This window comes from Halichoerus grypus, chromosome 5 (genome assembly GCF_964656455.1).
Source record: "Halichoerus grypus chromosome 5, mHalGry1.hap1.1, whole genome shotgun sequence".
Taxonomy (NCBI): Eukaryota; Metazoa; Chordata; class Mammalia; order Carnivora; family Phocidae; genus Halichoerus; species Halichoerus grypus.
This window is the reverse complement of record NC_135716.1, coordinates 166,188,387-166,205,513: the sequence shown is the minus strand read 5'-3', so window position 1 is coordinate 166,205,513 and position 17,127 is coordinate 166,188,387. Positions and strand designations below refer to the sequence as shown.

General features: G+C 42.8%; 1 protein-coding gene and 1 pseudogene across 9 annotated transcripts in view; both read left to right on the top strand.

The window, feature by feature from the left end:
* The window catches only part of GMEB1 (glucocorticoid modulatory element binding protein 1), a 35,012-nt gene extending 27,621 nt beyond the window's left edge, over positions 1-7,391 (top strand). For all 9 annotated transcript variants that reach the window (XM_036123452.2, XM_036123459.2, XM_036123450.2 and 6 more), the window contains one exon: positions 3,446-7,391. In XM_036123452.2, coding sequence (XP_035979345.1) covers positions 3,446-4,146 — 701 coding nt within the window. In that variant the 3' untranslated portion in view covers positions 4,147-7,391. The remainder of the gene's footprint in view (positions 1-3,445) is intronic.
* A 5,770-nt stretch (positions 7,392-13,161) lies between these two features.
* LOC144381803 (small ribosomal subunit protein eS21 pseudogene) lies at positions 13,162-16,712 on the top strand (annotated as a pseudogene).
* The last annotated feature ends 415 nt before the right edge of the window (positions 16,713-17,127 follow it).

Here is a 17,127-nt window from a genome sequence, read left to right as displayed (position 1 = left end):
GGGTGGCTCAGTCGGTTGGGCGTCTGCCTTCGGCTCAGGCTATGATCCCAGTGTCCTGGGATCAAGTCCCGCATCAGGCTCCTTGCTCAGCAGGGAGCCTGCTTCTCCCTCTCCCTCTCCTGCTCCCCCTGCTTGTGCTCTCTCTCTTGCTGACAAATAAATAAATAAAATCTTAAAAAAAAATTTTCACTGTCTCCAAACTAGGTTGTAAAAATATAATGTTGACTAAGACAGCCTCACTCTCTACATGGTCTTTAAGGAACTCAAGGGAAAGCAGACATAGAAATAAGTGCAAAAGTACTCAGCTTTGTAACTGAGGCGGGTATGGTGGAAGAACAAAGAGAGTTGTCACTTATACCCAGAGAGAATCAAGAAAAGGTTTTGGGTAAAGCAGGTGAAAAATATAAAATAAGTCAGAGGCATGGATTATCAGCTTTGAATGATATAGAATATATCATAGTTAGTCATGAAGTCAAAAGGCAAGATTATTTGGTAAGAGAAGAACAATTTATGTTGTCTTAAACTTACTTTTATACCCAGTATATATTTTAAACTCAGGGGCGCCTGGGTGGCTCAGTTGGTTAAGCAACTGCCTTCAGCTCAGGTCATGATCCTGGAGTCCCGGGATCAAGTCCCGCATTGGGCTCCCTGCTCAGCGAGGAGTCTGCTTCTCCCTCTGACCCTCCCCCCCTCATGCTCTCTCTCTCTCTCATTCTCTCTCTCTCAAATAAATAAATAAAATCTTAAAAAAAAAAAAAACTCATTTACTGAGTACCCTGAGACCATTTTCATTTGATCCTCCTAAGAATGTTAGACGCTGGGGCGCCTGGGTGGCTCAGTTGGTTAAACCTCTGCCTTTGGCTCGGGTCGTGGTCCCGGGGTCCTGGGATTGAGCCCTGCATCGGGCTCCCTGCTCGTCGGGAGGCCTGCTTCTCTGTCTCCCTCTGCCTGCCACTCTGCCTATTTGTACTCTTTCTCTCTGTGTCAAATAAATGAGTAAAATATTAAAAAAAAAAAAAAAAAGAGGGCGCCTGGGTGGCTCAGTTAGTTAAGCGACTGCCTTCGGCTCAGGTCATGATCCTAGAGTCCCAGGATCGAGTCCCGCATCGGGCTCCCTGCTCAGCAGGGAGTCTGCTTCTCCCTCTGACCCTCCCCCCTCTCATGTGCTCTCCCTCTCAAATAAATAAATAAAATCTTTAAAAGAAAAAAAAAAAGAATGTTAGAGGCTATTATCCCTATTTTATAGATGAACCGGAGTCACAAAGAGTATAAATGATTTGCCTTGGGGCCACATCAGTACTTGGCAATGAAGCCTGGAATAGAACTTGGCTTTCTTACTCCTAATCCAGTGCTTTCACCTTGAAACTTCACACCATCCAAAAAATGGTTTTTGTTAAGAATGTGGGCTTCTGGTTCTTTGTCCATATTATTTTTTTTAGATAGGTTTAATCATAGTATACATAAAGTTTTGTTTTCTGCTTTTTTTACTGTGACATATTACTATTTTCCCAAGTTGCTACACAGTGCTTTACTTAGACATTCTTCTAGGGATGACATTTAAATTTTCAAACTTTTCTTCGGTAGCTTATTTTGTTGCAGTGAACTTGTATGAATATGACTTTCTCTTTTTATGTCCTTTTAAACTACTTCCCAGAACTAAGCTTCAAGTTAAATGGTATTGAAAATTGTTTTATGGATTTTTATGACCTGTTGCCAAATTTCCAAGATTATGTCACCATTTTGAACACACCAACATTGGATGTTATTATTTATAATATTCTCTGATTTAACTTTTTAAAAAATTATAGATGTAATTGTTATCTTCTTCAAAGATTTTATTTATTTATGAGAGAGAGAGTGTGCGCATGAGAGCATGAGCGGGGGGGGGGGGCAAAGGGAGAAACAGATTCCCAGCTGAGCAGGGAGCCTGATGCAGGACTCGATCCCAGGACCCTGAGATCATGACCTGAGCAAAAGGCAGACACTTTTTTTTTAAATTAAGGATTTAATTATTTATTTGACAGAGAGAAACGGTGAGAGAGGGAACACAAGCAGGGGGAGTGGGAGAGGGAGAAGCAGGCTCCCCGCTGAGCAGGGAGCCTGACACGGGGCTTGATCCCAGGATGCTGGGATCATGACCTGAGCCAAAGGCAGATGCTTAATGACTGAGCCACCCAGGCGCCCCTGAAGGCAGACACTTAACTAACTGAGCCACCCAGTCTTGAGGTTTATATTTCTTTGGTTACTACTGGAAATGGAAAAAAATGCAGTATTTTGTAACTTATGAGGCAGTATTTAAAAATTTTTGAATGAAAAAAAAATTTTTTTTAATGTGTTCTTGATCCCTACCTACTCCTTTTATTCCAAGCAAGGAATTGATTTGCTCTTGGTGTTCCATAGGAGCAAAGTGCTCTCCAGATGTAACTGATTATTTATTGAATGCTTCTCAGGTTCTAAGCAATAGAAGAAGTTCTGGTGTAGAACCAGACTCACCAGTGGTCACCAGGGTTGGATTGTACATTGGGAGAGGGATAGTGATAGACGTATTGTGGTGGAAAAGCCATCAAGTTGGCCATCAGAAGACTTTTGTTTTGGCCCAAGCTTTGAGACTTTAAGTAAGTCACTACCTCTCTGGGTACCAGTTAAAATGAATGTGTTAGAACTCTTAAGACCTCTTTTAGTTCTGTAATTCTTAGGGACTTCCTCTGTAACTTTCTGTAGACTTCTCTGGGTGCTAATGGTAGACTAAGGCCATTTGGTAGACTAAGGTCACCAGCAGGTGATCCTGCCTTGAAGAACAGTTTGGGAATCACTGTTTTTTGGAGCAGCCACTGTAGCTCCTCTGTAGTCCATGTTAGTTCCAAAGGGATTGTGCAAATATTCCTTATTTTCATCCGTAGATCCAGGGAAGGCATCTGTAAGCTGCGTGATCAACTGCAGGCTTCTTTGGTTTGCATTTTGGTGATAGGTGACAAAATGCCACAGGAGCTTCTAGGGTTGAGCTATAGTAATAGAATCACAGCCTGAAAATGATTCTGAATTGTTGCCCTGCCTATAATCACACAATGAAATGTAATTGCTGGAGGGATTTTAAAAATCATCCAGTTTTGTTTCTTGTTTTGAAAAACAATGAAGCTAGGGGCGCCTGGGTAGCTCAGTCATTGAGCGTCTGCCTTCGGCTCGGGTTGATCGAGCCCCATATCGGGCTCCCTGCTCCGTGGGAAGCCTGCTTCTCCCTTTCCCACTCCCCCTGCTTGTGTTCCCTCTCTTGCTGTCTCTCTCTCTGTCAAATAAATAAAATAAAATCTTAAAAAAAAAAAAAGAAAGAAAACAATGAAGCTATATAGTGGCAAAACCAGGACAAGACCTCAGGTTTCCTGACTCCATTCACTGTTCCCAAGAATATACTTCTCTCCACACAAAGTCTGTCTTTTTTTTTCCACAGAGTTGGAACGCCAGTTGGAAGAGCAGAAGAAGCAAGCTCAGGATCACAGGCTGAAATCCCAGACGGTTCAAAATGTGGTACTGATGCCTGTGAGCACTCCTAAGCCTCCAAAAAGGCCCCGACTCCAGCGGCCAGCTTCCACCACAGTCCTGAGCCCTTCTCCTCCGGTCCAGCAGCCTCAGTTCACAGTCATCTCGCCCATCACCATCACCCCAGTGGGCCAGTCATTTTCCATGGGCAATATTCCAGTGGCCACCCTCAGCCAGGGCTCCAGTCCTGTGACTGTTCACACACTGCCTTCTGGCCCTCAGCTCTTCCGCTATGCCACAGTGGTCTCCTCTGCCAAGAGCAGCTCACCAGACACAGTGACCATCCACCCTTCATCTAGCTTGGCACTGCTAAGCTCCACCGCCATGCAGGATGGGAGTACCCTGGGCAACATGACCACCATGGTGAGCCCCGTGGAGCTGGTGGCCATGGAGTCCGGCCTGACCTCAGCAATCCAGGCTGTTGAAAGCACCTCGGAGGATGGGCAGACCATCATTGAGATTGACCCAGCCCCAGACCCAGAGGCTGAGGATACTGAGGGCAAAGCAGTCATTCTGGAGACAGAGCTGAGGACTGAGGAGAAAGTTGTGGCTGAGATGGAAGACCACCAGCATCAAGTCCACAATGTGGAAATTGTGGTCTTAGAGGATTAACTGGGGATGTCGGGGCCAGGAGATATGTTTTGGTTTGGAATTTTAATTATTTGTTTATTTTTATCATTGTCCCACTCATTTCCACATAGGATCCTTTTTTTTTAAACAAAATCTCATTGTTGTAACTGAAAATGTTGGGTTCCTCCCACCCCCTTATTGAAAAATGGACAAAAACAAGCTGTCCTTCCAGAAGTTGAGAGTAGGTCACTCAATGTCCTAATCCTTTTACACCAAGAAAGTTATTTCTTTTAAGGGAGGCATCAAGATAATCAGAAACCGTGTCCAGAAAGCCCTTTCCAGGCTAGTCTGTCTGTGCACGCATGTGGTTTTATTTTTGTAAAGGTGCACTGACCAAACTCTGGAAGGCAGATCTGACACTGGAAGGCAACCCACCCACACATGGAAGCAGAAAGATACTTTATTTTGTATCCTGGAAAGAGCCCTCAGAGGCCGGTGCGAAACTCTGAAAGGAAAGAAAGTTGACCTATGCTTGGAGGGGAAGGTGGCATATGCCAGCAGCAGCTTAAAAAGGGAAGTGCTTTGGCCAGGATGGGGCAAGGAAATTATCTTAGCTCCAGAAGTGCAACTGATGCCTCTTGATATCTCTAAGGGTTATTACCATGGGTGCCATTTTTAGGAGAGGCCAGTAATAAGTGGAAGGGTACATCTCCATGGACCAAGTGGCATCAGGGGCCTAGAGGCCGTGGCTTTGTAGAAATAGAAATCCCCGGTTGTCACAGCTAGGCTTTGTGATTCAAGCTCACCTTCCCTCCCTTCCCCAACTTTGTCAAAGCACTTAACCCTCCTAAACTAGGATCAGTCCATTCATTTGCAAACTATGTGATGTGGTGTAAATTTCTCTGGTTCTTGGACTGTGGCTGTCGTGGGGGTGGGGCTCCAAGGCCATCATTTTTATTGCATGACTCCAGGCGCAGGGGAATTCCTCATCTAGACCAGCTGCCCTTTTTGGTGGGGCCCTTTTTTGGCTTTGGAACCAAAAGCAGCCACTCATTTGGTGCTTCCTCTTGTTCTACCCTCCATCCCTCAATTGTTAATGGCATCTGTCTCCTGGATCCCACGCTCTTCAGCTTTTTGGCTGATTTGGAGAACAGTGACAGGTGCCTGCCTGCCTTCATCCTCTTTTAGATTCATTTATACCATTTATACCACAGATGTTTCTGTAAGATATTAAGCTCATAAAAAAACCTTAGGCTTGGCAGGGAAGACTCAACAGCCCCAGCCTATCCTGAGGCACTGAGTAGATGTCTCCTCCTGAGCGAGCTGGACTCCCTGGGAAAGAAGCATTGTCTGCAACATTATATTATAGGAAATGTACCAGGAATGTCAATAATAATATCTTGGGGTTTTTTGTTTTGTTTTGTTTTTTGTTTAATGTTGTTTGTATATTTAGAGCTGGGCCATTTTCCGTGCTGTGATTCCTGCTCTTTGACCATCTTCAGTGTTTGGGGCAAGAGTGGATCCTGGTTTTTATTTCTTTGATTGCATTGTTTACTGCACTAGGACAAATATAGGGAAACTGCAGACAATTTAAAGGAAAATGAGGTCAAAAAAGATAGCACACACCTTAGGAATGGGAGGTTTTTTGTTTTTTGTTTTTTAATTAAAACCTTTTAATTAAAAACTTTGACCTATAGTTCCCCCCCCCCGCCTTTTTTTTAGAGAAGGCACCCACCTGAAGCCATGTTTCTTCCAACAGATGTTGGAAACCCTGTTGTCAAGCAAGTGAAAACCGTTCTGCCATCCCTCAGATGGCTTTAATAGCTAGAGAAGCCCTCTAACTTGGGAGGGTCAATCTTAAAAGCCTTAAGGGTGAAATTTCTGAACCCCATATAGTTGTGGCTTTCAGCTCTAAAATTGTCTGGGGTTTTACTTTTCTCTTCAAAATGTTTAATAGATGTAGCAATCAGCTTAGAACAAACCTTTGGCCCTTTAGTGAGGGAACTGGCTTTTATTGTTGCCTCTTTAGGTTTTCTGATGGTACATAAACAAAAACAGAATTTCTATCTAAGCCTAAAACTGCTACTCGAACCTAGAAAGGCACATGCCATGTGCCTGTCTTGGTTTTTAGGGATACTTTCCGCTTTCCCAGAGATGGGTGGTCCAATTCAGGACAGAGGAGGCGCTCTGGAGAACACCACACACTAGCTCAGGTTCCTTTCTTTCCTCCTTCAGCTGTCTGTAGTGTTTTAAAGCAGTGTGAGCATCATGCTTCCAAGGTCAAGAGATCTCCTCCTCCTGAAGACAGAACCTGTTTACTTTCACTATCTGAATATTCTGGCTTGTGGAAATACATGAGCTTTGTTGTTTTCCTGGTCTTCCAATAGCCTGTCATTATTGCTCACTGCTGTGCTACCCATTGTTGAGTGGGGGTGTCCTCAGAGCCCTGGTCTAAATGATCTCAGACAGTGGGAAAAATATGCAAGCTGTTGGTATGTGCACAAGCAGTTGCAGTGAATCATTCCTCAGGCTGACTTGGCAGGAGCCATCTATCTTTCTGTTCATTCATTAAATAAACATTTATAAGTACCATCTACGTGCCAGGCTTTGTGCTGGGCACTAGCAGTACGGAGATGAAGACAGAGTTCCTGCACTCAAGGACTTCATACTTCAGAAGTTGTCTGGAGTTAAGAACTATATTTCAATATAATTGTTTTCTTTTGTAACCCTATGTATTTTATTTCGTGCATTGAAAAACATTACTCTGAAAATTGGTCCATAGGTTTCAGCAGACTACAGAAGACGCAAAAAAGTTAAGCCTTTTCTAGTGAGATACTGAAGCATCATCATATTGGGGTTAGTGCAGCCACGGAGCTACTGGCCGGGAGCTGAGAGAACAAAGGATCAGGCACCTAATCTGACCTGGGGAGGGGGTGGGTGACGGGAGTACTTCCTGGAGAAGGTGTACACTTGAGCTAGTTTAGGAGAGATCATTTTGGCTAGTTTTTTTGGTACTCCATTTTCAAGTGGTGGGGCTTACTTATATAAGAGGGGGAAAAAATCCTTAGTCTCTTGCTGCTTCTGCCTCCAGAGCTAGGCGGAGTCAGCAGCATGGGCAGTGTCCAGAGAGTACCCCACTGGAAAAAGCCAAGTCATGCGTTAGCTTCTCTGAGTTTCCATCACAGGAATCCAGTGCCTGACTGGAGTTTAGCTGATAGAAGGTAAATGCCCCCAGCCTTCCTGCCATGTGGTTTCCATAAAGGCCTTGGAGTCAATGTGCAACCGTCTCACCTTGGTTCTGTCCCTGCCTCGTTCTTTTCCTCCTTTCAATTTTCAGGCGCCTTCCCTGCTCCCACCCCTAAAACAAAACAGCTCCCAGTTATTCTAAAGTAAAAATGTACAATATACTTGAATTTTCAAGATTCAAAGCCACTTCACGTGAAGTTTCTTTCATACATCTGTCCACATTAGGGAAGGAAGACCAATGTTAATACACATACCTTGGAAATTGATATTCAGTTCAGGTGGTCTGACTCTTTTTAGTGGTGGCATTTTATCCCATTTCATGAAAGGCACTAAGGTAAGTGTGGTGGGAAATACTGGTATTGGTAACATCTGATTATAAAGATAGTATAATCAAGCATGAACTATGTAATTACTAGTTCACTGAATTATAATTGGTCCAGGTTTTAGTACCATTAGGAGGTGGAAAGGATAAACGAAAGGTTGAATTGTGAAAATAGGCATGAGGTTGTGATTCACTTTGGGCAATGCTCCTGAGCAAAGAGTCCTCTCTGAGAAGAAAGTCAGAAACTAGGCTAGTCCCTGCATTTTCAGACAACTTACCCAGTACAGTTGATCACAGATTCCCTCACCCCTAGGATACCTCTTGGGGAAATTCTTGCATGGTCTAATTTATAACAATAACAACCAAGGTTGTTGCGCTAGACAAGGTATCAGTTCTGTTAGATTTAGACTCTGCCCCTGGAATTTCTCTTAGGGAGCCCTAATTGAGTCCTTTCCAGGATTCCTTCCCAATCCAGGAACAACTTTCTTAGTCCTGATACATACAATTTGACTTCCTCTAGAAGGTTCTACTTTCCTCTAACTTCTTTATCCATACTCCTACTTCCCTAGCCCTAGCTTTTGGGAGCCAAAGTTGATTTGGTTCTTAAATTCTGCCATGTCAGTGATTCTTTCTACCATGTCAATAACTCTTGAGACAATCATTTTTCTCAAGGAACCCCCCAAGACCCAAACCTCAGCATACATCCATAGTCTGCAGTCTTCATTACCTAAAACAGCTTCCTCAACTCCATCAATCACCTGAATTGAAGCACCTTTGGGATGTGTTTGTGCAGTGACTATCTAAAACCTGTGTTTTTTGGGGGAGGGGAGGCACCTGGGTGGCTCAGTAGGTTAAGCATCTGCCTTCGGCTCAGGTCATGATCCCAGGGTCCTGGGATCAAGGCCTGCATTGGGCTCCCTGCTCAGTGAGGAGCCTGCTTCTCCCTCTCCCTCTGCCCCTCCCCCCAACTCGTATTCTCTCTCTCTCAAATAAAATCTTTAAAAAAATAAGATTTTAAGTAATCTCTACATCGGTTGTGGGTCTTGAACCCACAACCCTGAGATCAAGAGTTGCATGCTCCACCAAATAAGCCAACCAGGTGCCCCTAAAGCCTATCTTTTATATCCAACTGATTCTCTACCTATGACCCATGGCCCAGGCTAAGACATGCCTGTTTCCTGGATAGATTATTTCAGCCCAGTATGATTCCTACTGCCTCTTCACAACTACCTGAAATTTCTGTTATGTTTTATGAGCCTCTCAGCCTATAGTAGACTACAGCCTACTTGGAAATTTCCTCTGGGTTCTCCTCTTGCATCTATGGTTTCCAATTCTGTACTTTTACTGATAGTTATGGCTAGTAATATGGTATACAGGAATTTATTTTTCTAGTTTGAGAACAAGAATGAACAATAGTATTGGATCACATCTAAGGGTAAATGTGAGGGTGGGTAATGACCCAGAAGGAAAGACAAGTTCCTCAATGGACTTTGTAGGAGCTTCTAAAGAAAGCAAATACAGAGAGGGTTTACTTGCATTCTGAAGTATAAGTTTGTTTTTTTAAAAGCTACTCTGCTGTTCCCTCTAAAGAAATCTATGTATTACAGAGCAAACTGGAAGCCCAGAGCCCTGATTCTCCTGAGACTTTGGCCCACGTTTTTGTTAACTTTTTATGAAATATAAATGTATAGAGGAAAGTGCACAGATGACTGTACAATTTGATAAAATTAAACTGAACATACCCATTAAATCAGCTACCAGATTAAGAAAAAAAAAAAGTTAGCAGCACCTCACCCAACCAGGATAACCACCATCTAGCTCTCTAACACCATAGCTCGGTTTTACCTGTTTTTGAACTGTTCTGTGACTGGCCTTTTCTTTTTCCTTCCCTTCCCTTCCCTTCCCTTCCCTTCTTTTTCTTTTCCTTCCTTCCTTCCTTCTTCCTTTCATCCTTTCTTATTTTCTTTCAGAGAGCTAGAGATAGCATGTGCGCTCTCTCTCTCTCTCTCTCTCTCTCTCACACACACACACAAACACACACACACACACACACACACACACGTGGGGGCGGGGAGGGGCATAGGGAGAGGGAAAGGGAAAAGAGAATCTCAAGCAGGCTCCATGCTGGGCTGACAGGGGGCTCGACCTCACGACCCTGAGATCATGACCCGAGCCAAAATCAAGAGTCGGACACTTAACTGACTGAGCCACCCAGGCGCCCCGAACATTTTCTCATTCAATGTTATGTTGTGATATTCACCCAGGATGTTGTGTGAAGTTGTAGCTGGTTCCTTCTCACTGCTGTGCAGAAACTGTAACTGTGCCATAGCTGATCCATTCTAATGATGGTTGCTTGGGGGGTTTCCAGTTTGGGGCTATTATAAATAGTGCCTCTGAACATTCTTGTCCATGACTTTTGATGAACATATAAATGCATTTATGCCTTTCAAACATTACAACAGTTCACATGAAAAATTCAAGATACAGTTTTTCTTAAAAAACAAAAAACCTAGAAGATCTGACAACACTGGGTCCACATTTCCTCATAGCAGCCCTTGTCTGGAACTGAGGCCTGTCTCTGGTGGGGCATGGTTTCTACACAATGTGACCCTGTCACTCCCTATTATAGACTTAGACCCTCTTATTTGATAGCCTTTTTTTTTTTTTTTTTTTTTTTTTTTTTGATTCAGTAATCTCTTAGAACACTCTTCCTCCAGATAACTGCAAAGCTTATTTCCTCACTTCCTTCAGGTCTCTGGTCACATGTTACCTTATCAGAGAGGACTTCCCTGACCACCCACACTATGAAAAATGGCAACTTCCCCTGCACTATGCTTTCTAGTTTTCTTTACCCTGTCTTATGTATCTGACATACTTTTTTTTTTGCTCCCCAAGCTAGAATGGAAGCTCCATGAGAGCAGGGAATCTTTCTTGTCTCTTTGTCACTGCTGTTTCTACAGGCCCTAGAACAGTGCCTGACTTGTAGTAGAAGCTGAACAAGTATTTGATGTATGAATACTAAATAGCCAATACTCACTGAAGGGGAACAATGTATCAAGCATTGTTCTAAGTACTTTACATATGTTAACCCATTTGATCCTCACAACAATCCTATGTGGTGGATTGCATTATTTACTTCATTTTACAATGAAGAAACATATTTATATTCTACCCTAAACAATAGATACATTTGAATAATTGTAACTCATTAAATTTATTAAACAGTCTTTAAACTACTAGAGAAACTTAATATCTAAAAGGAGCCCTTCAATGAATCATATAATAACGGTGTTTTATTTGATAACATGTTTAGTTACTAAAGTTAAAATTTTCAGTTGTAGGACTGGGCCTTGATCAGGCTGCAGCTTAGATAGGACTGCGGAGATCTGGAGCAGTGGTAGCTTATAAGATTTTGTGATCTGTGCTGGGCAGCAAGTCCCATTCCCCCATCTCGCCAGGGTTCCCAAGAGGAAGTACTGGAGGAAGGGAAAGTTTATTTACTGAAGGATTTTAGAACCCAGATCATCTGTCCATCACAGGAAGTACTGACTTAGCACTTTTTTTTTTTTTAAGTAATCTCTATGCCCAATATGGAACTCAAACTCACAACCCCGAGACTGAGTTGCACACTCTACTGACAGAGCCAACCAGGTGCCTCTGATTTATCACTTTGTTAATGGCCCTGTTTGAAATGATGCTGGTGTCAGGGTCCTTGCTTAGAGCTTCATTTCTTTTTTCTTTTTTTAAGATTTTATTTATTTGTCAGAGAGAGAGAGCACAAGCAGGAGGAACGGCAGGCAGAAGGAGAAGCAGGCTCCCCGCTGAGCAAGGAGCCTGATGTGGGACTCGATCCCAGGACCCTGGGACCATGACCTGAGCCAAAGGCAGATGCTTAACCGACTGAGCCACTCAGGCGTCCCAGAACGCCTTCACTTCTTTGTAAAGGTCCTATGGTACAGAACCCAAGTCCATGTGCCAGTTGTTACACAGGGACCGCACTCCATAGAACATTGATAGCACTGTAAAGCCTTTGCTAACTGAGCAAAAAGCTAATACTCCCTTGCTCCAGGAACTACTTTGCTACAGAAATGCTAAATTCACTCTGCCATTGACTGAGGCACTCTGGTTAGCATTTCTGAGCAAATTGGACACAACTTCTCATTTACTTGCCTTGTTTAAGTTCTCTGTAGTTCCCACCCAAGGACCAGGGAAGGATTTATCTGTAAAGCGTTGTCACAAATAGTTCAGACCCACATTCATTGGTTTAGTTATTCTCTCTCGGTACAAACCTAAAATTGAACCAGCCCTTCCAAAGGTTCCCTGGCTTCATTTCCCCTTGGCATTATCTCCAGAAATTTTGTTTGCTCTCCATTTTTCTCTCTGTCTGATCGTCTTACGTTGAGACCTTAAGCTGTGCCTTAGCACACTGCTACTTGGACTTTTAGATCCCATGTATCAATAAAAGAGAAAAAAAAATCTTAGGAATCAACATGGGGTTCCCGACATTATATTTTACCGAATAAGGATTTTTTTAAATGGCTAACTCTTATTGGCATCATTTGAAAAGAAAGGGCATTTTTACATCAAAAAGATAGGAGAAACGGGACCCTGAAGTAAAGACATTGGATCCCAAAGATTACAGGTGGGGAGTTTTTGAAGTATGTCCATATTCAAGTGGAGATCGAAGAAGCCCAGCTAAAATAACTTGGGACTGACAGTGACAACTGTGGATTGAACAAGTTCTTTTTAAAAGGGCTATTTTGAAGATTCTGATTCTGACTTTGCAGGAACTACGGTGATTGGCAGCGGAAGGAATCACATGTAAAATTCCTTAAATAAAAATTTATTGACTTAAAAAAAAGATAGGAGAGAAATAACTTCAGAATAAAGAACAGCCTTTTACAGTGACTACATTTAGCTTTATGAAAAGCTCATTATATTATCATTACCTTTCCTGCAGAACTGGTGAAACTCTTACCTCTAGACTTGGAGTTGAATCTTCAAGGCCCTTTCTTGGTACTGTTCTTCTCTGCCCTTGAGGTCTCTAACAGCTGCTGCTTTTGGATTTGTACAGCTGTGAATTACTAGTGTCCAAAGGCCACCTGGCCCAGCTGCAAGTCTTTTCTTCCTTTAGCCTTGTTCTCACATTGCTCTTTTCATGCTTCCATTCAACCCGTCATAAAACACACCTGCACATTACAAAGCCAATCATCCACCTACCTTGGGATTCCCACAGTGCCTTTCTTTTAACATTCAATTAAGCTAGTTAAGTCTCTGCATATTTAACTTTTTTTTTTAAGTTTATATTTTTAGTAATCTCTACACCTAGTGTAGTGCTTGAACTCATGACCAGGAGATCAAGAGTCACATACTCTTCTGACTGAGCCAGCCAGGTGCCCCTGCACACTTAACTTTTTAACATATATGTTGGCCTTACCAGATTTTCATTAATAAAATGGGGATTGACAGTACTAGGGAGAATTTCGAAAATGAACGAGGTAACAAATTAATTCAACAAGTATTTACTTCGCTTTGGAATATAAAGATCAATCATAAAAATGTTCCTTGTCCTATAAGCAGTCCTAGATTTACTGGAGAAACAATATATAAGCCCAAGGCTTGGCTCTCTTAACCTGGGGTCCATGGGATAGATGGGCTTGGGGAAGGGGCTGCTCAATGAGATTGTTGGCAAAAATCTGGGTGCATGTACCTTTTTCTAAGAACAAAATTCATCACTCCCATTAGATTCTCAACTGAATCCAAAACTTCCAAAAGAAAAATAAATATTGATGTAAACAGATAGTTTTAATACACTAAAATGTTACAATAAGGAAATATGACTAATATTACAGGTGAACAAAGAATAGAGCACCTTTCTGCTTGGGGGAAGAAATAAGGCATCATTTGATGAGGGTCTCAAAGAGAGATAGGAGCTGGTAGGCAAGATGACAAGGGCATTTGAGGCAGAAAGAACTGCGTGTGCAGAGCCCTGGGTTCCAGAAAAAACATGTATTTGGGAAAAAGTTCAGTGTGGCTGGGGCATAAGTACATGGTGAGAAATACATAGGGCCAGGGAGTGGCAAACTTTGTGTGTTATGTAGACTACAGAGAACCAGCAGAAATCTTTAAAAATGGGGTTTTACCCTGTCAGTTGTGTGAAGGATATAAACATTTCTCTCTTCCCGCCTTACTAAGGGGGTGACTTGGGCTGTGAGGTCTATTATTCCTGAAGGCTGGAAAGGTTTGAGAACCAGAGCTCAAGGACCCAGCCCCAGCCCAGCACAATTCTGAAGAGTATGTAAAATCTGTCCTCTTTGCTGCTTCTTTTTCTCTCTCTTATCCCCACTCCTCATTTCATGTATCTGGAAGGACTACTTTGGTTTCTACCTTCCAGAAGTCTAAAACAACGGAACCAGAAGGGACCTTAGAATTTATTTTGATCCAACATCCTTATTTTACAGCCTTGGAAATACGTTCTGAGTGAGGGAATGATTTACTCTCCTTGTCTCCCCTTCTATCTCTCTGGTTTGCTGTGGGACCTTTTGTTGTTCTCCCTCCCTTCTGAGGAAATTGCATGGATTCCTTTCACTTCCACTCATATCTCTACACCACAGATTCCAAGAGTTGTATTCCCAGCTATGTTTTTCTCTCTGTGTCCCCTTCCCTTTGTTTACAGAATATTTCTATCTGACACTTTATGTTCTCCTGAAACCCAGCATGTCCAAAGATCAATTTATGATCTTTCTCCACTCCCATAAATCTCCCCACATTAAAAAATGCCACCTCATCCACCCAATTGCTCAAATCAAATCAGGTATCATCCTTGATAACTCTTTCTCCTTTAGTGCCCTTCTCCCAGTCTAATCCATCACCAAGACCTCTCATTTTACCTCCTAAAAATGTCCATTTTGTCCATTTCTAACTGTATTCACTGCCACTATATTAGAAGATTACCTTTTGCCTGGACTTCCTACAATCCTCTTCTAACTCCTAATCTACTCTCTTCTCCCTAGATCTATTTCCCACACTGTAACCAGAAGGAACTTCTTAAAACATAAACCTGAGACTGCTATATTTCTATTAACTCTCTCCTAGCTGATCATCATTTGCAGCTAATGACTAAAGTCCCTGTTTTTCTTCTTTCTCCAGTCTCATCTGCTGCCACCCTCTCTCTCATTATGTGCCAGTCATGCTGGCCTTCTTTCTGCTCATCAGTGCCAAGCTCCTTCCCACATAGGGCCTTGGCACACAGGGTTCCCACACTTCCCTTCCCTCCTTGTCTGGTTAATTTCTGGTCATCCTTGCCACCCCCACCCCCACCCCCGCCTAGGATAGCTCCATTGGTGCTTTCTCGTTGCACTTTGCACAACTGTAATTGAATAACTCTTTGTTTACTGTCATTTTCCCTGGTCTATAAGCTTTGGGGGTAAGTGAACTCTTAAGACTGTCTCTCCAGGAGCACAAGGGTGGCTCAGTTGTTAAGCGTCTGACTGTGGCTCGGGTCATGATCCCAGGGTCCTGGGATCGAGCCCCGCATCGGGCTTCCTGCTCAGCGGGAAGCCCGCCTCTCCCTCTCCCACTCCACCTGCTTGTGTTCCTTCTCTTGCTGTGCCTCTCTCTGTCAAATAAACAACAATAATAATAATAATAAAATCTTAAAAAAAAAAAAGACTTTCTCTCCAGCACATTGCCTGGCCCTCAATAAATACTTGTTAAAAGAGGTATTGAGGGTTTTATCCACCCAGTGGCAGAGCTGAGGCTAGAACCCAGGCCCATTTCCAGGACAGTTTTCTTTTCTGAAACCATGAGGGGTCTATCCCAGTAAGATGACCCCACACTCCAGACTTCCTTACCCTTTTCTCAGTGATTAAATGATCGGTCTTGTGTGTTCTCTTCAGGGGCCTGTTACAGCCAATCGGGAGAAGTAATACAGGTTTAGAGATTACCGTTGCTTCAAGGATATTTGCATTTTAACTCCTGGGAACTCCTGGAGGACAGAAAGTAACCGCAAAGGAACTATAGTAGTCCTCTTTTGTCCACAGGGCATATGTTCCAAGATCTCCCAGTGGATGCCTGAAACTACAGACAGTACTGAACCCTATATATACTGTTTTTTTTCTATTTATACATACCTATGATAAAGTTTATTTATTTATTTAATGATAAAGTTTAATTCATAAATTAGGCACAAGAGATTAACAACAATAATAAAACAAGTATAATAATATCCTGTAATAAAAGTTATGTGAAGGTGGTCTCTCAAAAATATCTAATTGTAGCTTTCTGCACTGGCGGTCGTGGTGGTGGCAGCAGGCACATCTCGGACACGCAGTAGGATGCCAGCAAGTTTGTGGACCTGTACCTGTTGCAGAAATGCTCTGCCAGCTACTGTGTCATCAGCGTTGAGGAGCACACGTCCATCCAGATGAACGTGGCTGAGGTTAACAAGGTGACAGGCAGTTTCAAACGGCCAGTTATTTTATATTTTTTAAAGACTTTATTTTATTTACTTGAGAGAGAGAACACGAGCAGTGGGGAGGAGCAGAGGGAGAGGGAGAAGCAGGCTCTCCACTGAGCAGGGAGCCTGATGCAGGGCTCGATCCCAGGACCCTGAGATCATGACCTGTGCCGAAGGCAGCCGCTTAACCGACTGAGCCACCCGGGCGTGCCAAAATTGGCCAGTTAAAAACCTATGCTACCTGGAAGGCCATTCACAGGTTAGGTGAGTCAGATGACTCCATCCTCTGACTGGCCGAGGCTGATGGCATCATTTCAAAGAACTTCTGACAGGAGAGGATTATGGATGTGGGATATTTGTCATAAATAAATAGTAACCCCCCAAAATATTGTAATATACTCACCCTTCTTGTGATGATGTGAGATGACAAAATGCCTATGTGATGAGATGATGTGAGGTGAACAATGTAGGTATTGTAACCTAGCATTAGCCTACTGTTGATCTTCTGACCACACGTCCGAAGAATCATCTGACCTGGACCACAGTTGACCATGGGTAACTGAAACCATAGAAAGTGAAACCTCAGATAAGGGGGAACTACTGTAAGAAAAATTTCAGGCACTAGAAATGTCATTGGAAGGAGGGAATTTTCACTATTATCCCTTAATGGATTATAGGAAAGGAATCTGCAGTGTACCAGACTTGTTTCTGTGTTGTCGTTTTTTTAAACCTTTTCTTTACAACAAAACTGTTAGGTAGATATTATTTTACCTTTATCAAATGAGGGAATCTCTGAAAGGTCTAGTAATTTACCTAATGTTACAAATCTGGTGGTGAGGCCAGTATTTAGTCCCTCCCCTTCCCAGGACATGATTCTTGGTCAACCCTCTTTTCATCGTATCATACCGCTTTCGAGGGTAAGTGTAAGCAACTGCTTACAGTTTATACAAAAATCTGGGCTATGGGGTTAACTGGCTGAGTATCTTAAAAAAAAAAA